The sequence below is a fragment of the Crinia signifera genome, chromosome 4 (assembly GCF_055691185.1).
Source record: "Crinia signifera chromosome 4, ASM5569118v1, whole genome shotgun sequence".
Taxonomy (NCBI): Eukaryota; Metazoa; Chordata; class Amphibia; order Anura; family Myobatrachidae; genus Crinia; species Crinia signifera.
In genome coordinates, this window is record NC_139220.1 from 215175082 (window position 1) to 215199534 (window position 24453).

At 46.6% G+C, this 24453-nt stretch overlaps 1 protein-coding gene across 3 annotated transcripts in view; it reads left to right on the top strand.

Annotated features, from left to right (window-relative positions):
* The first annotated feature begins 6013 nt into the window (after nt 1-6013).
* The window catches only part of BNIP2 (BCL2 interacting protein 2), a 61100-nt gene continuing 42660 nt past the window's right edge, over nt 6014-24453 (top strand). The window contains exon 1 of one of the 3 annotated variants that reach the window (XM_083183755.1): nt 6014-6260. In XM_083183755.1, the coding sequence (XP_083039881.1) occupies nt 6199-6260 (62 nt within the window). In that variant the 5' untranslated portion in view covers nt 6014-6198. The remainder of the gene's footprint in view (nt 6261-24453) is intronic. The other 2 variants (XM_083183753.1, XM_083183754.1) reach the window with 2 other exon arrangements.

Genomic DNA, 24453 nt, shown 5'->3' on the forward strand with positions numbered 1-24453 from the left:
TCATAAATTAAGAGAGAAGTCCAGAAACAGAGCATTGTGAACCTCCTGGAAAGGGACATGTTGGGAGGTATGGCACTGGCAGCTCCAGCCCTCTGATCTACCATGTCAGAGTGCAGGAGTTTTGGCTGTACTCAGTGCTGGGAAGCCCCGGGCCCTGCTGGGACACTGTCAACTCCAGGGGCCGATTGGCCCACTGGGAAACCAGGCCAATTCCCGGATGGCCGGCCCAAAACTCCTGAAAAATGGCCCGGCCGAGCTCCCCCCCTGGACTGGCAGGGCCGCGGCACTTTCCCCACATCCAATATGGCCACGGGAGGGCTGCAGCGCATGCGCGGCAGCGCACAGCACCTCCCATGGCCCGTCATGTGCGGCGGTGGCAGCGGGCTCCCAGATCCCGTTCCCCCATCTGGAGGCTGCAGAACGGAGCAGGTGAGCCCCCACCCCGCATTACAAACACCGGTGCCGTTCCGCCCCACGGCAGTACATCAGCAGCCGCCACCCCCCACCGCATCTCCGCATTACATAGGACGCCGCCTACCCCCCCCAATGACAAATGCCCCACCACCAACACCTAGTCCCCCCCCCCCCCCCAGCAATCTAATACATACGCGTCGCCGGCAAAAAAGATAGCCAATGCTAGATGATTCTCACACTACCTGGTGGAGGGGCTGTTTGTTGTGACTTCAGCAATGATAAATGAGGGCATATCTGTATATGAAGGTATCTGCAGCGATGCATTTAAGGCTTGCAATTTTGTAATAGTAGTGTTCATTCTAGCACCTGCCATGTTTGAAAACCCATGCAGTTCCTGTTCCCTGCGCGGGGTGTCGCTGTCTGCTATGGTGTTTCTAGCACAGGTCTGGTTTGCATATCAGTGCTGATATACAGACCACACTTTGCTAGAAGCACTACAGCAGACAGTGACACCCCAGGCAGGGAAGAGGAAATGCATGGGTTTTCAAAGATAGTGGGTGCTAGAATGAACACTATAATAGAACATTTGAACATATTCATTTTCTAAGTATGCACAGTGCAAAATATGTTGTCCTAACTGGTCTAGTACCCTCACTCTATATCAAGTCCATAATCACTACAGTATCCTTTTGAAACTGGAATACACCCATCAGCCATACACAACCTGCCTAGTAATGTGAAGCTATGTCTTGTGGGTGCCGGACTGGGTCCTGACAGTCGGGATCCCGACAGTCATTTACTCGACGTCGGGATCCTTACTGTTAAAATACCGATAGACGGGTTCCCGGCGGCCACCGGCTATTCTACCTCGTGGGGTCCACGACCGCCATAGAGGGAGAATAGAATAGGCGGCGAGCGTAGTGAGCCACTGTGCCCGCAGCCAGTGGCGTAGCTTGGTTTGGGGCGCCCCCCACCCCCTCCCCGCTGGCCTCCCCACCCCGGCCGCCGGTCCCCCCCCCCCCCCCATCGCCGCAGGCTTACCTGTCTGCGCGTCCCGGCTCCCCTCCTGGCTTCAATTAATAATTCAATGCAGACGGACCACGATAAAATGGCCGCCCCCATACCGCAGACAGTTTCAGAGAACTGTCTGCTTTATGGGGCGGCCATTTTATCGTGATCCGTCTCCATAGAGTTGTTTTAAGCCAGGAGGGGAGCCGGGACGCGCAGACAGGTAAGCCTGTGGGGGATGGGGGCGGGGGCATTACTATAGCACCGCAGCTCCCCGGCACCCCCACATGCACAGCGCCCCCCCCCCCCGCAGGGTCTGCAGTGCTATAGTTATGCCACTGCCCGCAGCGCTGTCTGAGTCGGGCTAATGACTGTCGAAACCCTATACCACACCCATGTCTAATGATGCCAAGGAGCTCTCAAGCATTGAGGCTTGGACTTCACAAAATCTCTGAAGGTGTCTTTCAGAATCTAGCACCAAATTGGTTGGCAGAAGTTCCTTTAAGTCCTGTAGGTTGCAAGTTGAGGCCTCAATTGCTTGGATTTGTTTTTCCAGCTATCCTAAATATGCTTGTTAACATGATCTGGGGAATATGGAGGATAATCCAACACCCTATTAACTCTTTGTCATGTTTCTCAAATCATCCTTAAACAATTTTTGCAGTGTGGCAGGACACATTGGGCCAGATTCAGCATATATTTTCTGCCTAGCGAGAGGGTAAGTGCCACCCCAATGAACATCCACTCCCCCCCCCCACACACAAATCACCTCAGTAGCATGCAAGTGGATGTGTGTAACAACAGCTCAGGTCAGTAGACTATGGCACTTGGAACATGGCACCTGGAACATGGCACCTGCACTATGGGCCTTATTCTAGTTCACTCTTAAGCTGTGTACACACAGGGGCGATAGGAGCTGAAATCGCTGGAAATATGGTCGCAGGCGACCATATTGCCGGTGATGGAAGTTTGCCCCAGCGATAAATCGGCGGGTGCGCGCTCCCGTTTTAAGCCCCGTTCTAATCGCTGGTCCTGCGACAAGCTGATTACCTCTGCGGCACCACCGGCAGAGGTTCCCTTTCATCAGCGACCATCTCTGGTCGCTGATGAAAAGGAGAAACTGAGCAATATATTGCTCAACCATATATTGCTAGCAATATATGGCTGAGCAATATATCTCCCCCGTGTGTACGGGGCTTTAGAGGCAAATTCCTTCTTAGATGGACAAAACCATGTGCACTGCAGGTGGGGCAGATGTAACGTGCAGATATAATTAGATTTGGGTGGGGTTTTTCTTCAAAGTGAGATCTATATTGCAGTGTAGAAATAAAGCAGTCAGTTAGTATCCCTGCACCGAAACAAAATAACTCACCCAAATCTAATTCTATCTGCACCTGTTACATCTGCCCCCCTGCTTTGCACATGGTTTTGTCCATCTGAGAAGGAATTTGCCTCTAAGAGTGAACTAAAATAAGGCCCCATGTTTCTGCGGATTTTTCTAATGCACTTTGAATATCACCAGGAAAATGAGCAGTTTCCTGGTGATATGTGCAGCACTGCCAATGCTGACATGGTATGCCTGAGAGGTATAAATAAGGGTGCAGGCTGTGCAGTGTGAACCTCTCTGGTAAATTACAGTGGAAAACTGAATAAGTTTAATAATAATAATAATTTTATTTATATAGCGTTCTTTCTCCAATAGTGCTTAGCAGATAGAATAAATGTAATACAGTACAGGAACAATGAAGTACACAAAAGCTTTCATAAACGATACTAATTATGGAAATGCTTTAGTAAACAGGAAAGTCTTATTCTGCTTTTGAAAGACTCTAGAGTGGGGTCCTCTGGAACTGTGCGGGGAAGTGAGTTACATAGAGTCAGAAACACATTGCTAAAAGCTCGATCCCCAGATGAATTATGGGAGCTTCTGTGTACTGCTAAAAGTCCTTCGTCTACAGATCATGGTACTTAGCTGGGACAGTAATGGAATCAGAAGCTACTTTAGGTACTGTGGGCCTTGACCATGTAAGGCTTTGAAACTCAGTTAATCTTGAAGATGATTGATGCCATTTTGTAGGCAGCCAGGGAGAGAGTAGAGAATGGGTGTTATGTGGCTAGAACAGAGCTGGTTGGTTAACAGCCTGGCAGCTGTGTTTTGTACCAGCTGTAATTGGTGCAATTATTTCCTAGGAGACCAAGGTAAAGGGCATTGCAGTAATCTAAACGAGATGATACAAATACATACAGTATGTGACTTTTGGAAGATCTTCAGAGCGAACTGTTTGTTTCTTGCTATGTTCCTCAGATGAAAGAACGAGGATTTGATTGTGGCTGATATCTGATATTATCCAGCGCAATGCCAAGATTCCGAACATGATCAGAGTTTTGTAATTGTGTACCCCAAGTGTCAGTTCAGTTGGATGGCTATGCTGCAGTCGTGTCCTTTGATATTGAGGTCTAAAGACTAAGGGGTAGATTTATTAACAAATAAAAATTGTAGTACAAGTCCATCCTCCTTCAAGTGATGACATAGGAAATGTTCCCATTATATATACTTCTTTCCAGAGATGTCGCTGATAAATAGGAGAAAGATATATGGTGTAGTATGTCCAATTTTGATGAATTCCCAAAGTATAATGGTGTTAAATGGACAGGTGTATAAAGACCGCCCCCACAATGTGAATATAGGTAAAGTTTAATTATACCATAGGACAAGGTGGTCCAAATTTTCAAAAAGTCATTTGTACCATACTCACAGGGCATAAAAGCTGAGATCCTCATGCTGTGGTTTCTTTTAGTAGCCAAGAAAAGTTTCAAACCATAATCTCCACCAATTTTCATCCTCCTCATCAGCCACTGCAGCAGAGTCTGCACTATAACTACTAGATTTATTAAGCTTGGTGAAGTGATAAAGTGGCAGGTACCTTATCACTAAGTGTCATGCTGGGTACACACCAGGACGACTAGGGCCCGATCCCCTCAATCTAGATCCAATTCCGACCAATTGGATGTAGATTGTAGGTAGATTGGGCCCTTTTTTCCCCTGTTCTGGTCCGATCCCGATCCAATGCGTGGCCCCGCGCATCGGTCGGTTGTTTTTCAGATCCTACCTGCTGCAGGTAGGATCTGAAGAACGACCATACAGCCGGGTGCGGGTCGCCATCGGATCGGACCCGCTCACGGTGCACATCGTGAGCGGGTCGTGCCCCCCCGCGTCACCGTGAGCGGGTCGGACGAGACACTGACGACCTGCTCAAGATGTGCATCGTGAGCGGGTCGTCGTGGTGTGTACCCTACATCAAGCTACAGGCTGGGTTAGGCAGTTAGGGGCTGTTTAGCCATTGATAAAGGGACTAAGTAAAAACTGGAACTGGAAAATACCCCAAAACGCCAAACTGGACATCAAACTCTGCATTCCGGAGTATGTAATGTCTGGTCCAGGGGGTGTCCTGTCCTGGGGACTGGACACAGGCAGCCCCCCTGGACAGGACACCCCCGGAGAGGAATCCCCCAGACCAGAAACTACCAGCTCCGGAATGACAGAAATCGATGAAGATGAATGGAGCCTGTTAGGTCCAGTTCCATATTTAACCCATACCCATTGATTAAGTACCAGCATACCTCCCAACTGTCCCGCTAAACGCGGGAACGTCTCGATTTTTGGGAACGTTCCCGCGTCCCTCCCGCGGCCGGCAGTGTCCCGTTGCGGGGGGGGGGGGCAGTTGGGAGTCGTAGTCCCCCCCCAATCTGACAGAATAGATGCTGTGCGCACAGCGTCTATTCGCGGCCGAAAACGGGGGAGCAGCCTAATTTGCATAAGCCATGCCCTCATTTGAATAGACCACGCCCTCTTTTCGGGTGCCGCGCTAGTGTGCCTATTCTAATATTCAGAAAGTTGGGAGGTATGTTATCACTTCACCGGCTTAATAAATCTGCCCCTAAATTCTTTAAGAGAATATATTCAATGTACCAATAGCTGCAGAGGTTTTACAGCTGTCACCTAAACGGCATATATTCCATCTGCAGAGACCTGTCGCTGCACAACATGACTACCTTTTCTTTGGTACATCACACAGAACCATTCTCACAGTCAGCACAGATAAGATAAGCACCAAGGGCGTAACTACCATAGGTGCAGGGGGTGCAGCTGCTATGGGGCCTAGATCTGAGTGGGGCCCAGTTTGCCTGTGAAAGTATCATGTGCTATATACATTTTTCAGCATTAGTTGATGAATAGGGGCCCTTACAAACTTTTGCTATGGGGCCCACATGTATCTAGTTACGCCACTGATAAGCACATAACCGTGTGATGATGACCATCGATGATTCAAAATTATTAATGGTCTATGAACAATGTAGAATGATTTTGTCATCGATGGTCGACCAAATAGTTTCCCACCATCGATGATGCATATGCAATGAATTTTCCACCGATGATTATAGCTAACATTCTCTCTGCTACGTTCCGTTAGGTCCCCGTAACACCAACAGTTTGCAAAGTTCCATGACGTCACCGGCAGGGGGCGCACTCCGCGCCACACGCGCTGCTTTGTTTTATGGGAGTTGAAGTTTAATCCTGGGACAGGGTCAGCGAGCTGCGCACGGAAGAACTACATCCCCCATAATGCAGCGCTGCTGCCATTAGTCTCTCACTGAAACCTTGGGAGGCTGAGGGAGGCTTCCGTGCACAGTGTCAGATCCTTGCGGGATCCGGCGGCCGGGCCACTCCTTGTTGTGCTTTGTGTCGGTGCCGCCCGGGGTCCGCTGCCTGATGACATGATTCAAGGGGATGGGCCTGCAGATATGACCACTGAGGAGTCTGACATACATGATGCCGGGTGAGTGTGGCGGCGACCATAATGTATGCGCCCGAAGGCGGGCGACTTCGTGTTCCCTCTTTAGTGGCTGCAAGTGACCGCTCCTCTGTTATTATGGACATAAGCATGTCTATGCATGCATAGTTATGTATGTAGCGCCAGCATACTCCGATTTGCTCTTAGTAAATATGTATTGTGCAACACAAGGTCTGCACTGTGTCAATGTGCTCTTACTATGTTACACTGCTAACCATTGGCAGGGTTATACTTTGTTTTTACACTTGTTTTCTATAATTAGTATCCAGTTGGATTATGTCTGTGTGACCCCCCCATGTTGCCATGTCTTCCCAGCAACTAGGATATACAGTAGGCTTTAGCAGTTTTACTTTTTGCTGTAAAAAAATGTTGCATGACTTTTTCCACAGCTATCTAAGTTGGTTATGGGAAAGTAAATATTTTTAACGTAAAACCATTTTTTTCCCCAGTAGAGCGTAATATTACTGTTAATACTTTGTAATATTTTTCTGTAGAGAATATTCAGTCATTCAGATAAGTCCCTGTCCTATTAAATATGAGGATGGAAATCAATATCCAGATGAAGCTTGTGAATTGGGGACTATGTAAAAACCGGACCCGGACCACTCTCCGGACTGCCGGACAGGACATCAAAATCTGCAGTCCGGAGCTTGTAAGGTTCGGTCCGGGGGGTGTCCTGTCCGGGGGGGGTGTCTTGTCCGGGGGATCCCTGTGATAGCTATCACCAGGGACATGGGGGAGGGGAGATTACAGCCTTCCCGGGTGGTCCGGACCGTCCGGTTTTTGCTACATGCCCGGACCATACAGGGAGGCTTTATTCTACCCCTCCTCCTCTACCTGGTGACATGTGTGACAGGCAGCACCCCCGGACAGGACACCCCCGGACAGGACACCCCCCGGACCGGAGGCTACAAGCTACAAAATGCAGAGTTTGATGTTTGGTCCGGCGGTCCGGGGGTTTTGTCCTGGTCCGGTTTTCACCCATACCCTTTGAATTGTTGTTAAAGCCCCGGCATTTAAATGTCGTTGTTGCCGCGGCATTTAAATGCTGGCTGTGGTAACCAATCTAGCACCATTTGCCCGACTGAATGAATGTCAGATTCACACAGAAGTGCTCACTGCCCTGTGGCGCAGCAAACACTGTTGTGACATGGGACTGCCATGCAGAGTAGCTCTGATACAGCGGGGTGACCGGATTTATCTTGAGGTTCAATTCCTACCTTTTGCTTGCCACACATCAGACCAACTTTCCTCCCACCATCCAACTAGATGCTTGGATGGAATAAAAATATGGTACTGGATGAGAGCAAAGGACAATCAGAAATGTGCTCACACATCCAGGAAAATGGACGAAAACATTCAGTCAAATTGTTTAAATCTGGCATGTCCAAAGTCAGGCCTGCGGGCCAATTGCAGCTTGTGATGTCACTTTAAGTGGCCCACAGCCTCAAGCTGGAAGCAGGCGGGGCATTAGATGCAGGATGCACAGCGCAGGACTATAGAGGTGGGGCCTCCGGCAAGCGCACACGTGTGACTGTGCAGTGGTGAGAGGGTGTTGGCAGCCACTGTTTGGCGTCTTCTAGTAAGTAAGTGTCCAACCCCCATCCCCTGCCCGGGCTCCACTCCATCCTTGGTCTGCAATCTCTCCTCCTGCGGCCTGCCAGTGACAGCAGTATGCCGGGAGGGAGGATGGCCGCAGCATGCAGAGCAGACTCTGTGGAGGAGAGTGACGGCAGGAGCAGGGAGCTCAGGCGTCTGTCTCTTCTCCTTGTGGTGCCTGCTTGGCCTCTCCATCCTCTGGCTTACAGAGGGGGCCATACAGAGAAGGAGGGTCAGGCAGGGGAATATACTGTGAAGGAGCAGGCTGTGGGAATTAGAGTGGGGGACATAAAGAGAAGGGGGAAGCAGGCTGTGGGAAATACATTGAGTGGGGGACATACTGTATAGAGAAGGGAGGAGCAGGCTGGGGGAAATACACTGAATGGGGGCAGAGTGTGGGGGACATACAGTGAAGGAGGGTCAGACTGGGGGGACAGACAGTGAAGTAAGGAGGGTTAGGCTGGGGGAAATACGTTGAATGGGGGTAGATTGGGGGACATACAGTGAAGGGGAATTAGAATCACCCCTATAGTGGCTTCACAGCTCTACTTTCAAAATGTGTCGGCCCCCACACATTTTCACCGCACCAAATCTGGCCCTCTTTGCAAAAAGTTTGGACACTCCTGGTTAAATCGAACCGGTTCAATTACAGTACCTTTTTTAGATTTTGGGTGCAAATTTCTGAAGTAAATACAGCTTGAGTATCCCTTATCCGAAATGCTCGGGACCACGAGCATTCCGCATAAGGGAATTTTCCGTTTTTTTGAAATAAAATAGTTTTAGGCATACTTACCTGTCCCCTGGTGGTGCCCGGTGGTCCCTCAGCGTCCACGTTTTCCTCCGGAGTCCACAGCAGGCCTTCAGCGGTGTCTCCAGCGGTCCCAGGAGTGCTTTGTGCGAGTTCCCAGTCACCGGCGCACTCGCGCAAAGCACTCCTGGGACCGCTGGAGACATAGGAGAGGATGCTGAAGGCCTGCCATGGACGCCGGGGGACTTGGTAAGTATTAAAAAAGGTTTGGGGAGTATAACAACTCCACACATATGATCCATGACTGCTAATTAAAGTCATGACCTCCGTTCTTTGAGGCAGTAATGCTAACCACTAAACCAGCCATACTGCTAAATTATTGACAAAATAATATGGTTTGCACATACAATTATAGCATTACTGGTTTCGAAGGGGGGATACAATTCGAAGCGAGGTGATGTTGCTCCTGGATTGAGTGCCCAGAGTGATTCAATTGACTGCATTGTGCCCAGGACTTTAGTGGAGTGGTAAAAAGTGTATGCAGAAATCATGTATGCTGCATCTGATTGTGTCCATTAAGGCACGGGTGTGATATTATTAAAACCTAGGATGATTAGTCAATAAAATGGCAACTCTTCAATTTGGGGAACCTGTGCCACAAAGGACTTGCCTCACTATTTAAATTCTGTTGAAGAGGGTCTGGATTCCTTCCCTTGTATCAAGGCAGCAAACAACACCAATTGACCAGATTTGATTCCCTAAATTAGTTATTCCCTAGATTCGGGCGCCTTAGAGTTTTACTCTCAAGGCACCCCTAGTCCAAAACTCTATAAATAACAAAAATATATATAATTGATAAGTGTGCTTAATTGTCGCCCTTAGGTTCAGTTATGTGGCCGCCACCAGCACTGGTTTTGCCTATCACTTTGAGCATAAATAATTTGTTTTGGTCGTGGACTACAAACCCGAGTGTGCCTAGATACACAGTTTGGCAACCACTCCCCTAAATGGACATACCATCCTTTATTAGTAAACTGCTTTCTGCCTATGGAGGCATATTTGCAGGAGACAGTACTTTGTATCCCCTCCTGCAGCTTCTGTCTGGCTCTGGAAACTGACACTCTATGCATGCGCGTTATCAGGTTCTGTATTTCACAAATGTTAGGAACTCCTCTGAAGCATCTTGGATCTACAGTAACTCGCAGGTACATCTCTATCTCTGTACCAGCAACCTTTTATGTACAGGTTAAATACAGATTATCTGTTTTGCCAGATTATCGTTGGTAACAGTAGCAGCCCCCTCCCGGCCACATGTTCCCTTCGCTGCTCATCTCACCCCATGCAGCGTGACCACCACCCCTACCCGCTGCCTCACTATGCCCTCCTACTGACCCTCTACATCCATCTGAATCCTGATTTTTTTTTTCTTCCCTTGGCACCAGATGTGTCCAGATTAAAAGGTGCCAGAAAATAGTCAACTTGTATAAGGGGAAACTTTGTTTCAGTATGGATTGTTAATCATTGCACAATGCCATAATAATACATAGGCCACTAAAGGGCAGGGGAGGATATAGACCTTTCTTCTAGGGGGGACGGTTTACTGTTTTATTTTGACCAACCCCCCCCTCCAGTCCTGACTCCTCCCCTTCCCAGTCCTGATCCACAACTTCCATAAGAGTTGCAATTAACTGGTACCGTGGGGATACTTCTCCCCAGAGGCCCTTAATGATGGGAGGCTGGCTGACACCCAGCCGCTGACACTTGTCACACGGTGCTGAGGCTGGCAGCTGTGGGTCGTCGGGAGCTCATGTGCTGCCTGGCTGACACTAGCCGTGCCACAAGGAACTTGTGTTCCCTGACGGGAAACTACCACACACAGACCACAGCAGACTGCTCCAGCTGTACCTGTACACCTCGTCCGGCACCACCACCAGCGAGCAGTGGTGCTTTTCCATGGACGCCACATGACTGTTACATCCCCAAACACAACCCGAGCTGCCCATTGTGCCTGCCGCACACCTGCCCGGCCACCAGCCCCTGCTCCAGAAACATAACGCCGCACACTCCCCCATGCGTCACGGTCCTGGTGCGACCACATCAACTTTCTCAACTCTGCTGCTGCTGACGGGCCCGCCTCCCCCCACCCGTGTCCGGGTACAGTACTGCTGCTCTCCTCCCACCGCCTGCTGTGTAGGTTACAGGTATGGTTGGGGATTAGTGCAGACAGTCGGAAGAGTGCGCCCGCGGCAGCCGGCGGCATTACGTGTCATGCTGATGCAGGGGAGATCTCCCCATTCACCCCTCTCTGTAACCGTGCCTGCTAAAGGGGTGCACACACGGTGAAATTTTGGCAGCAGATTTTGACTAGATAGTTAAAATCTCCTAGAAGGTTAGTCAAAATTGTTCTCCTGCTTAGTCAATATTGTCTAGCATAGATTGCTTAGCATAGGTAGACTGAGCAGGCAAGGCAATTTTGACTAGATCATAGACTAAAATTACATATACAAAATCGCTTTGTCAAAATCTCCAGTGCATCTAGCCAAAATATCTCTCAAAATTGTCCATTAGCCACCGAGCACGAAGCACGGCGAGTGCTATATACTTCACAGATATTACGCGTCCCCTCGCGGGGCTCGCTGCGCTCGCCACGTTTCGGGCTCGCCACACTATATAAAATCAACTCCACGTGGATAGTGGGGGTATGAAAAGGTCGGAGGATGGGTACCGCCGCCCCTCGTGGGCTCGCTGCGCTCGCCACGCTTCGGGTTGGCGTTCATTGTGGCATGGCGTTAACAATGGGGGGCATTTGTCATGTAAAATACCCATAAGGGTGGGTATACAATGAAAAATTGGGTCCATTGGCCCATTTAACATTGTTCCCTATGTAAAATCGCGTCCATCGCATCGGTCGCATCGCATGCCTTAACTTAAGGCACGCGATGGACGCAATTTTTTCATTGTCGGGGAAAAAGCTAAAAATAGCCCTAAAAACGCGTCGGTCGCGTCCATCGCATACCTTAAGTTAAGGTATGCGATCACCTATGTACTTGTTTCCTAGCACCTATTCCGTGCTAGGAAACAAGTACCTTTTTTAAAGTAATTGAATTTCCCCTGTCCAAGAATATATCAAATTTAATGACTTAAACGTAATTTGAGTTCCGGAAGCACAACAAGCACAACAGAGCTTGAATACTTGATCACTGTACATCTGAGGACATGCGCTCTTTTCTGGTTTATGGGAGATATCCAGACCATATCTGTGATTTCGTAAAGTGCTGTTCTGGAGTTGATTGACAGGAAGATGGCATTTGTGGGTGGTAACTGGCTGTTTCTGTCAATGAAAATGCAGGTAGGCCCAGGCACTTTCGGGGGGTGCCGGACGAGATCCTGACTGTCAAAACACTGACAGCCGGGTTCCCAACGGCCACCTGCTATTTTCCCTCGTGGGTGTCTACGACTCCCATAGAGGGAGAATAGGTGGCTCGCGAAGTGAGCCCGCGAGGGGCTTAGTTGCGCTCACCATGCTGTCTGGGTCCGGCCAGTCGGGATCCCGACGTCGGGCTAATGACTGTCGGACCCCTGTCCCACACCCGTTTTTGGAGGAGAGTGTATGACATTCGCTCCGGCCTTTATCAGCCTGTTTCTATTGTACAGTCAGAGTAGGTTCTAGATTACGCACATACAGGGAATATAATTTCATGGTGAATGAGTTGCGTATGGATTTATTTGCAGCTGAGCAGATTGGAGTGATTTTCACAGGGTATGATTTCACTCTTGCGGGCCAGAGCCCAGGTGTTTGTTTTGTATATCTCACTTTGTGGCTCTTTAATAGGCACCTAGTTCATTGGTAGTTACAAAAGTTCTGTAGATTTCTATTTATTCTGCTTTTATAAAGTCGCTGATGAATTATTGAGTTCCTTTCACCACCCCAAAAAACTAATAAACAGCAGGTGTGATCAGTCAATTTCAACGTGAATAGAATGTTCATAAATATGAGCCAGAATCTTTTCTGGGTTTATAGAAGGTAGAACACCAAGTATATAAGGCTTTAGAAAACATTGCAACCCTGTACCCTTCTATGCACAAAGATCTGCTGTATGACACATTGTGGTGTGCTACTTGGAAGTGAATTTATTAGGAAAGCTATTTTAGGTCACCACCTATTATCATGTGACACCACTTGCTTCATTGGTTTGGGCACTTAGCATTAGGATTGAACCGGAAATTATTCAAAATTGACAGTAGCTAACTGCATATTAACCCCTTGAGTGGTATGCGCGGAAAATTTCCGGGCATACCACAAATATGAAATAGGTGCACGCCAGTGGTGTCCAGGTGTGCACCACTGGCGCAGCACCTCTAGAGACCCACCCCAGTCATTTCCCCAACCCTCCCATCACCTGTGCTCCGATGATCGCATGCCGGAGCTCTTCTAACCCTGCTTCCCCTGCCGCCATACTTTTAGTAGCAATGACATAGGCGGCAGGCTCGGGATGTTCGGCGCGAACATCCCCCAGCCTGCCGCCGACATCACTGCTGAATGTGACAGGCCGGCGGCTAAGGCAGCGGGGACAGCTGCGGCAGGGAAGCTCCGATGTACTAACACCGGAGCAGAGGTGAGGGAGGGGGCGCTTCCAACTGTGGTGGGTTTTGCTGGGGCAGGACAAACCTGCCCTGGTAGGTTTGTCCTGCCCCAGCAAAACCTACCACTCAAGGGGTTAAGGGGCATACAGACAGTGATTTTCTGCTCTTTTCTAACTGTTTCTGTGATACCTGCAGCACATATGTCTGATAGTTTTCAATACATTTACTGTCCTTATAGCAATCATATAAACTGTAGTTTCTTTTATTTTCTACACATTTAAAGGCTATGGGTGGAATTTACTAAAGGAAATTTGTAAAAAAATAGGTGTAAAAATAGGTGTATTTGTATCCAGAAATACACTCATTTTTGACATTTACTATCCCGAAAATACGGCAATTCATATTCGTATTGATAGCACATCAATACGAATTGCCGTATTTTCGGCATAGCAAATGTCAAAAATGAGTGTATTTCTGGATACAAATACACCTATTTTTACACCTATTTTTTACAAATTTCCTTTAGTAAATTTCCCACTATATCTCTATATTTGTACAGTATTTTACAGCTCTGTTGATAAAGGAGTGCCTTTAACAGGTTTCCAGTAATGTACAAGGAATGTATTTTATATATGGGGTTGGCAAGTTGGTACTTGTGTAGTTTCACGGCGGCACTTCCCTGCGGATCGCATTGTATGCAAATATTACATGCAATTTGCATACGATTTGCAAATGATTCGATCCACGATTCATTTTAGCACAGCCCGAAGCGTGGCAAGCGTAGCGAGCCTTGTCGGGACACGGTACGCGTCCTTGCGACCTGTTCATACCCCCACTATTCACGTCGGCGTCGAGTTGATTTTATAAAGTGTGGCGAGCCTGAAGCATGGCGAGCGGACACGGATTACTTGATGTGTATTTGCTGCGCTCGCCACACTTTATAAAAATCAACTCCATGCTGACGTGGATAGTGGGGGTATGAACAGGTCGGGAGGAAGCGTACTGTGTCCCCTCGTGGCGCTCGCTGTGCTCGCCACACTTCGGGCTGACGTGGATAGTGGGGGTGTGCTAAATCGCATCGCAGATCGAATCGCATGCAAATATCACATGCCGTTTGCATACGATCCGCTGGGAATTGCTACCGTCAAACTGCACAAGTACCGGCAAGTTTTATCAAGGGCAAAGGGTCTACAGCAAACTGTTCCTTTTATCAATCGAGTAGGGGCATTTATGTGTACACTGTTCTACAACATTCTGTGTACAAAACGGCGCACACACTTACCGATGCCAGCTGCAGGGAGCAGAGGAGGGGAGAGCAGGGACCATTGCCCTTGTTAAGAAGCACTCCCTTGTCTGTACCTGCGTCCGTACACAGAGAGCATCATTAACAACCTGCATGAGTGCACATCCGTGACAATATTTTCCATACACACTAAACAATATTTTAAATATGATTTAAAATATTGCTTGGTGTGTATGGGAAGGAGACATTGGGCCTGATTCTGGTTGGCTTGGGTATGCCTTGGAAACGCATGCAAACATCTCCTGCCCAGCTCCTGAACACCCCTCCCCCCGAGTGTGAGCGCCTTGAAGACTATGCAAGTCTCCAAGGGTGTCCGCAGTAAAGACCTGAGACCTGCATATTCGCTTATGCGCAGATCTTCACCATCAAAGTTCCCGTACGAACATACAAGGGAGTTTGTTAACCAGAAACATCACCTCCATTGTCCATAGCAATCACAATTTTTTTTCTTGCGTGGGGCAGTGATAAGTACCTGATACAATTCATTGGCTCTATGGCTGAAAATATAACTTTCAAAAAGGCTGCACTTTCCACAGGGACGGATTAACCATTAGGCTGGTTGGGCTGCGGCCTAGGACCCCAGGACTAGTGGAGGCACCACATAGTTGGCAGCTGGGGAATGAAATGAAGACCTTATTCAGTCCATGTTGGCAGCAGCCACACTTCCTAATTAAAGAAAGCTCTTTAGTTATCCAGCTGTCCAAAGCTAAGATGTGTTTGAGAGAAGTTCTCATAGTAAGTACCATATGGCTGTGGTGATGTGACCATGTTACTTACTGCTGAAACCAGTGGCATAACTAGATACATGTGGGCCCCATAGCAAAAGCTGGTAAGGGCCCCTATTTATCACCTAATGCTGAAAAATGTATACAGCACATGACACTTTGACATGAAAAGTGGCCCGCTCTCAGCTCTGGGCCCCATAGCAGCTGCACCTACGGTAGTTACACCCTTGGCTGAAACAATTATACTGTATGCTACAGTTATATCTGGGTCTATCTTGCTGCATGCAATTATTTTTGGAGTCTTCCTTTCATTCCCCTGAAACAAGATTCTACCCCACATTTCCTAGACATCATTAAGTATCAAGATCTGTTCTAAAAGTTTTGCTACCTGCATAGGTGCCGTATGAATGGATATTACCCATGCATTCATTCATTCATACTGTAGTAGTAGTATGTTTATTTATAAGGCGCCGCAAAGTGTCCACAGCGCCGTACATAGCAAACAAAAAAACAAATTACAAGGTAATGTACAGGGTGTGTTGAAAAATACAGTATAAATAGGGGTATAGCTGGTAGAACTAAAATCAGCATCAGTTCAGAAGTAGGTGTCAAAATTGTCGAGGAGACTGAAGATGAAGTAGAGGAAGGGAAGAACAGGACAGGAGCACAGGTGAGGTAAAGAGGTAGGGTGAGGAAGGAGGACCCTACTCATAAGAGTTAACATACTAAAAATAGGTGGGTGGACGAACGAAAAACAATAGGATAAGTAGAAACGGAGGGGAACGGAGGCAGGATAGGAGGATCAAAAGAGGTTAGGAGGAGGGATAGGCTAGTCGAAAAAAGTGGGTTTTGAGGGAGCGCTTGCAGGAGGTAAGGGAATCAGAAAGCCTGATGGGTGGTGGGAGGTTGTTGCAGTGCAGGGGGCAGCACGAGAGAAGTCTTGGACACGGGAGTGGGAGGAGGTGATTAGGTGAGAGGTCAGTCGGCGGTCAGCGATGGAGCGAAGAGGACGGGAGGAAGTGTGGATAGAGATCAGTGAAGAGAGGTAAGTAGCGGCGGAGGAGGAGAGAGCCTTGTAGGTGGTGGTGAGGAGTTTAAAGAGAACTCGGAAAGGAATGGGGAGCCAGTGAAGAGATACAGAGGGGGGAGGCGGAGTTAGAGCGGCGGGAGAGGAAGATGAGCCTAGCAGCAGCGTTAAGAATGGATTGGAGAGGTGTGAGGTGGGTGAGAGGTAGCCCAGAGACTGTACTCTGTGTTTCAGCACTACCAGTGTATTAGTCTGACACCTGCAGCTCTTTTCAGGCTATGATATTACACTTCTTAGTAATAAATAAAAATCTGTGATTAAATCAAGAAATACATAATTGTAATAACCTATCAGCAGGCATTTTAATGTAAGTTGTTACAATAAATCTAATATAAGCAGAAGGAGATCGTCACCAGACAAGTCTCTCTGCAGCTTATTGTATTCAGCATTCATTTCAGACTTCTTTGATATGTCTTTGTTTTGCGGGGAATAGAACAACCTGAATGTTTCCAGCAGCAGGACAGGATTGTGTTGATTTTGCTAGAGGACGGTGACCTGGTCGTTTGTGTGATTGTTAGTAAGGGCAGAACTCCATGTGAAAGGAACAGTCATGATGCCAATTAGGTAAGGAAGGTAAGAATGAAGCCTAGGGGATTATTTAATAGCCTGCGAGCTGCAAGCTTTGTGGAAATTTTGGTGAAATATTGGTGAATATTTTTAAAGCGGCAATCATTTCAAATGCAAACCTTTTAAGAAAATAAAGGCACATTCAATAGAATTTCCTCACAGCGTGCAGTCATAGGCACTTCTATGATGGGTGCAAGGTGTGTAGTGCTCAAGGGCCCCTGGGTCCAGGGGGTCCGACACCTCACACCCTGCACCCATAGATCCGTAATCCAACAGGGGCACCTCTGCCCTGCAGACAGAAATCACTTGGAAAATGGGTGCCAAGACCGTTTCCAAATCATCTGCACCTGTGCACTTGAGATGTCGTGGGTAACCAGGTACCCCCTGCATAATATAAATGTGTGCCCTACAGATGGAGCCCCTCTCAGCTATCTTCCTTAGGTCATGGCTAGCCTATTCAGCAGCAATACAATACATAGAACAACAAAGTAGGGGATTAGCAGAGTAATCCTATTACTCACTTCATCCTATTAAAGGGCTAGATGAGGAGGGCTCCATCTGTACATCCCCTACTTTATAAAGAAACAGTGTGAGCCAGAGATATGTGCTAAAAAGAGGGTGTGGTCTCACAAGGAAGGGGCTTGGTCACACAATAGTGCCCCTCCCCAATTCAATTATACCACACAGTAGAACAATCTCATTCACATTACACAGCACTTAGTGCCCCTAATTCATGTTACACCACACAGTAGCACTACTTATGCACATAATGGCCCCCAGTAGTAGTGTCACTTACACATAAACAAAGCATCTTACTGTAATTGATAATTGACTTGATATGATAGTAAAGCTTAGGGCCCAGAGCCACACTGATTAGTGCTCAGTCTATTGTCTATGTGGTGTTCATTCTAGCACCCACCATCTTTGAAAATCCATGCAGTTCCTCTTCCCTGCCTGGGGTGTTGCTGTCTGCTGTAGTGCTTAGAACAGTGGTCAGGGAACTCGGTCCTCATTACCCCACGCAGTGCATGTTTTGCAGGTCTCCTCACAGAATCACAAGTGAAATAATTAACTCCACCTGCAGACCTTATAATATGTGTCTGAGTAATTAGTACACCTGTGCACTTGCTGGGTTACCAGCAAAACATGTACTGTGTGGGGTAATGTGGACCGAGTTCCCTGACCGCTTGCTTAGAATGAACACTAGCCTACCTACGTAGGGCTTAGAGCAGGGCTGGGCAATAAGCGGCCCTCCAGCTGTTGATGAGCTACACATCCCAGTATGCCTTGCCTTAGTTTTGCTATTTGACCATGCTGAAAATGATGAAATGCATGCTGGGATTTGTATTTCATCAACAGCTGGAGGGCCGCTTATTGCCCACCCCTGGATTAGAGTGATCTGGGCCTAATTCCTAGGGCACTTTATCGTGTGGATCTTCCGCGGGCCACCGGAGCTTTTCTGACAGGTTTTTCTCCACCATCGACTTGTTTTTTTCTAAAGCCACATGCCTGGGCGGGGCCAGCTATGTCACTGCAAGCTCTCATTGGCTGCCAATCTGTGAGGTGTTATTGTGTTTGCTTCTGATTTGCATTATTATTAGCAGTATTTAATCCAAGACACCAGTAATTTTTATTATATAAGAGCACAATTATAAAGCTTCTTCTAACCCTGAAGCAGTACACACACTTTGGCTGTACTTATCATGAGACCTAGTAAAGCAAATTGCTTTGCTACAATCAGATCATAACTTGCCTGCCTCCGTCGATGACAAAACTTTGTTTTCTGGTGGACAAGAAATTTGGGCTATCTCCTAATGGACAAGTAACACCAGCCCAAATCACCCACCTATTCTGCGAGTTTAAGGTCGTCCTTTCTTGTTATCTTCAGATTTATGTCTTGAGTGTTATATAATGCAAGACTCCACTGCATTCCTGTCTCTTTGGCGAGCCTTACAATAGGAATCCCCTCTGGACGTCATGTATCTGCAATAACTAAATGTTTGTTGGTTGTCAAGTAAAACATCTGCCCCCTCCTTCACTTGTCTGTATCTTTCATTGTTAGGAAGTATATATCGATTGCAGGTAGCACACGTTTCTGTAATCCCATACTAGTTTGGTTATTTGAAACATTGCTTGAGTTTAGTAGTTTAGTTGCATTCTTAATGGGTTTGCTTGTCATGCTGAAGTGTTTGTGAAATGTTGCAAATTGAGTGACAGTATTTGACGATAACCACGCTTCTGCTAATTATGACATCGTTGGTTTTTTGCTGTATCCTCTCTTGCTCATGCTGTTTCCTATAATTCTTTCCTTTTGCACGTACTTTCCACTTGTCATTCTTTTGTTTTGGATCATTGATATGTAGCCCCAGGGTTCTGTGTTTCACTGCTTGTATGCAGTTTCCTCTAGCCTTGCTGGATAGCTGGAACTCCAAGCGTACCAGAAGATGGGTAAGCAGCCAACAGTCACTCAAAGGATGCCCCTCTAACGCGCTTTGACACAGTGGTGTCTTTTTACAATATATATAAAATATTGCATAAAAAGAATTAAGCACATGAACATAATTAATCTTAGTGAAATGTCTCCCTCACTCAGTTCTTTATTCCATCCACATATTCATGTACGACTCGTTTCCTTTAGATTATTTCGGTATACAGCAAGATTTTCTTTACATGCCATTGCATATACAGATCGCATAACATCTGATAAATACATACAGGGAATGGCAAACACAAAGACCAGAACCACTGAGCACATGACCAAGCTATAAGTAAAGGCTACTTGGTGACCTCTGGCAAAGCGACATGGTTAAACAGAATACTTGAGCACTTGTAAATGAAAACACATGTAGATTTAGGTAATGAAAAGGCCACAGAATTATCATGAGGTTTCAGGTATTCATTGCAATGGGATGCGGTCATCTATTAGAATGAACTTAGGTCTACAGTCATTAGGTCGACCCCACTAGGTCGACTGGTAGGAAGGTCGACCTGACTTAAGGTCGACATGGGCCAAGGTCGACGTGACTTAAGGTTGAATTTGCATAAAGGTCGACTGGTCATAAGGTCGACATGGGTATTTCACTGTTTTTTGAGCTGACATGTGCCGACAGGCGGTATTTCATGCCCTACCATCCACTAGGGCAGGGTGGGAGAATAAAATTGTGTGCCGAGCGCAGCGAGGCACCGTGCCCGAAGCATTGCGAGCGAAGCGAGCAATGTGAGGGTCCGATTCTCATTGCCAACTGTGTCCATGTCGACTGTGTCGACATTCGGATAAAAAAACTGAAAAACCCATGTCGACCTTATGACCAGTCGACCTTCCTCATGTCGACCTTTATGCAAATTCGACCTTAAGTCATGTCGACCTTGGCCCATGTCGACCTTAAGTCAGGTCGACCTTCCTGCCAGTCGACCTAGTGGGGTCGACCTGTCGACCTAATGACTGTAGACCTAAGTTCATTCTGACAGATGTCCCGATTCCATTGCAATATAGAAAAGTGACTGAATAACATAGGGGCAGATTCATTAAGCTTGGTGAAGTGATAAAGTGTCTGTCTGGTTTTTATCAACGGCCAATCAGCTCCTAATTGTGAAGTTACAGGCTTGGTTTGAAAAAAGACAGGTAGGAGCTGATTGGCCGGTGATAAAAAACCAGACAATTTATCACTTCACCAATATCTACCCCATAGTTACAAAGCATTAAGTAGTTTTCTCAGCAGGAGTTTGTTCAAATTATGAGAAGCCTTCTGCTCTTCCACATTCGCCTCGACAGATTTGCCTTTCTCAGCATTGGATTGGTAAAGACAGGTTTTTTTTTTCTTGGCAACATGGACCAAACAGCCTGAAGGTAGACCATTGCTGATCTCAGGTTAACATTAAAGGAAGAAACATTCATAAAACATCAAGGGTTTTCAGTTTTAAACGGAATATATATGTGATATTGGGGCAGATGTATTATCCATCGTTATGGGGGAGAAGTTTATCAGCGCACGTTATGTGCACTGATACCGCTTCTCCCCCATGTATGATAGAGCCGGGATGCGGTAATGGACAGGGGCGCTATGCTCCCCTGTCCATATCGGTGCTGCTATCAAAATGATAGCAGGCCGAATGTATGAACGGTCAGCATCGCTGACCGTTCCCCACGAAGCCTGCTTTGGCTTCGCCAGCATCAGGCTGGCGAAGCCCTATCTAAACAGCAGGGACAGCGCTGTCCCTGCTGTTAGGTCTGGGCTGCGCTGGGGATCTTGCGTGAACAGCGAGATCCCGCGCATGCCCAGTGCGGCCGGCCCGGGACAGGAGATAGCGCATCAGTATTAACTGATGCGCTATCTCCAGAAAGCGACATCGCCGAAGGGGGGAGTTAACGCTCCCCCACTTCGGCAGACAAGATGTTAATACATCTTGTCGATGTCCCTTCCTGCTTCGCCTCGCTATTGAGGCGAAGCAGGAAGTATCATAGCGGCGCTTATCGCGCCGCTATGATACATCTGCCCCATTTTGGCTTACAATTTTGACTAGATAGTCAAAATTCTATAGAAAGTTAGCCCCTGTGTGCGATATGGATTTGCAGCCCATGAGGTCAGTATTGCATGGATAAATAGACTATAAAGACTGTACATGCAAGGCCTTTTTGACTATGTTGCTTGTAATGTATTTAGCCATTGGCCAAATAGCACATACTGAATCTAAGTGAAGATAGTCAAGATTGTATGGTTCACGGGAAATCGCGTAGTCAAAATCATCCATAGCCAAAATTGCATTGTTTGTACACAGCTTTACACGAGCCATATTCTTGGTATAAAAAAAAAAGGTGTAATTATCAATACAACTTTGCCTAGCCTACAATCTCTGTTGGGATGTCTCCCTGGACTGTGTCGGTTATGGTATAGAATATCGACAATGTCTAGATCAGCAGTGACTTGGTCCACTGTGACCAGTTAGATGCCTAAAAATAGACAGCAGCGTTTCTAGATCAACAGTAACTGAAAATTGACACAAGCAAAAGGTCGTCAGGAACATGGTTGACATGAGTTTTTCACATTTTTTGGTGTCTGTCGCAGGGCTGTGGAGTCAGCGTCGAGGAGTCGGAGGAAATTTCGAGTACCTGGAGTCGGCAAACAATTATAATTAATGACTTCTCTACTGTAAGAATAAAGACCAATGCATGCAGTGCCTCACGTAACCGCAAAACGAACACGTTAAGTGACCGTGAAAAAGCATGCTTTTCATGTGCTTCACTATATGGCACGCAACGCACAATTCGGAGCACCAATACTTATAAATGTATTCTCCCTTCTAGTTTACAACTTATTTCCAACGTTCAATAAGGTTTTCAATACCTCGTTGGTAGAAATCACCTGGTGTAGACTTGAAAAAATCATTCAACCAAGCTCTCCCACCATACGCACAACATCTTTTTACGCGGATGAAGATCTTGTTTCATGCGCAGGGTTGTTTGTTACCTTGGCTAAGCCATTCCTTACGCTTTTTCATATTGATGTACAGGCACCGTTTTTCGTCGCCAGTAACGATTCAGTAAAGAAATCGCTCCTTGTGTCCATGAATTGAACGGTGACGAGCAAGCAAACCAGCGGAGATTGTGGCTCGTTGATTTTTGTTATCGTCACAAAGCAAGAACTCATGCTCCACACTTCTGAACCTTTCCTATTGAGTGAAGATTCTTCTCTATAGCTAGAAGAGCTTAGAAGGACTTGATGGAACAGCTTCTTAGATTCAACTGTTAGTGTTTATATTTATTTTAAAACCTGCATGCCTGCTTGTCTGTATGAGGGTAGACATGTGTACATGTTTCTGGAAGAAACTGTCTATCTATACATTTGCTAAGTTTATAACTACATTTCAAGATTAATATAAACCATTTCTAGGTTTTACAGAGTTTGATTTTGGTTCATATAGATAAGCTTTGTTTTTGTTCCCAAAACAACCAAATAATGTGGTTTTTGTCTTTGAACTGGTAAAGCTCCTGTTCCTGATGTTTATGCCTACTGCTACTATCCAGCCATTTAATTAATAAAAAAAATAAAAAAAACTTTGTTTTCATTGTGTTTGTCCTTTGCTAAACTGTTTAATACAGTAGACCAGTGTTTTTCAACCAGTGTGCCCTGGCACACTAGTGTGCCTTGAGATGTTCTCAAGTGTGCCCCCAGATCTAGAGATGCCCAAACCCATTTACAGCCACCACCAGTTCAACTGTTATTTACTGGTCTCTTCTTTTCATGTAAAGGGCCAATGCATTTTATTTTTGTTACCTGTGGGGACCAGTGTGATTGTTTTTAATGTGGGGGCCAATAGGTTTTTTTTTCCCTGTGGTGGCCAATGTGTTTTGCCCTGTAGGGATCTTAGGGTGTGCCTTGGCAATTTTAAAGTCTTATTTAGTGTGCCGCAAGGTAAAAAGGTTGAAAATCACTGCAGTAGACTGTTGGCTTCCCAGCCTCTAGTTTCTGTAGTAATAATATGTATGTTGCCTTTCTTTCCTTCAAGGAATGTATCAAATACATTTGCATATTAATACAGAGGAGTCGGAGTCGACGTCAGAAGTACGAGGAGTCGGAACATTTATCTACCGACTCCACAGCCCTGGTCTGTCGACATGGACACAGTATAAGTGTATGGCGTCCCCTTCGCATGGCAGCTACGCTCACCATGCTTCGGGCACGGTCCCTCAATGTGCTCGGCACACTATTTTACATGTCCACTGGGATGGTAACGTATGAATGAGTCAATTTTTTTTTAAAAAATCATGAAAAACTCCTTTCAACCTTGTTGGTGTCGACCATGTTCATGTCGATCTAGTGTATGCTGCCATTTTTAGGTGACTAACTAGTCACGATCAACCAAGTTATTGTCAATCTAGACATAGTTGATCCGTCCGGATACAATTGTGCCTACACGAGAACTCTTTGTTGCAACCCAGTTAGTCCACTGTAAGTGGAGATGTGACTGTACTTGCATATGACCTGCTCTGGAGCAGCATGAAGACACAACATGTGCACAGCAATCTAACATGCATTCAGCTCTACATCAGCCCTTTTAAGGTTTTCATTTAGAAAACATCTTTTTAAAAGCACAATTTTTATCAGCAACTCCAACAGGATTTCACAGTAGAATTGGCTAATGGAATAGATTCTGTGGGGTTATTGGATACTTACCAATATGTATACGTAGAATGCAATGATCACCCTTTGGTTTCACAGCTTCAGTCTCTCAAAAGGGCCCGTTATCCTGTGTAATAGAGAATACTTTTTAAAAATGCCCTTCTTTTGCATACTGATGTACCACCAGCCAGTGTGTACGAGCGATATTTCTGTGAATCCTGTCGTATTGGTGCATCTTTCTGTGAGTACGGGCAATCCGCCAACCGCATGAACAGCCGCACTGGGAGCCACTGGTGATTTAGAGCTCAGTGGGCGGGCACGTGCAAATTATCCCACCCATTTGTGTTGCTAGTCCCCACGGATCAGGTAGTAGGTATCGAGAACGCACTGCCCGATCAGTCTGTAGATATATCTGCAGATTGATTGATTTGCAGATATATCTACTAG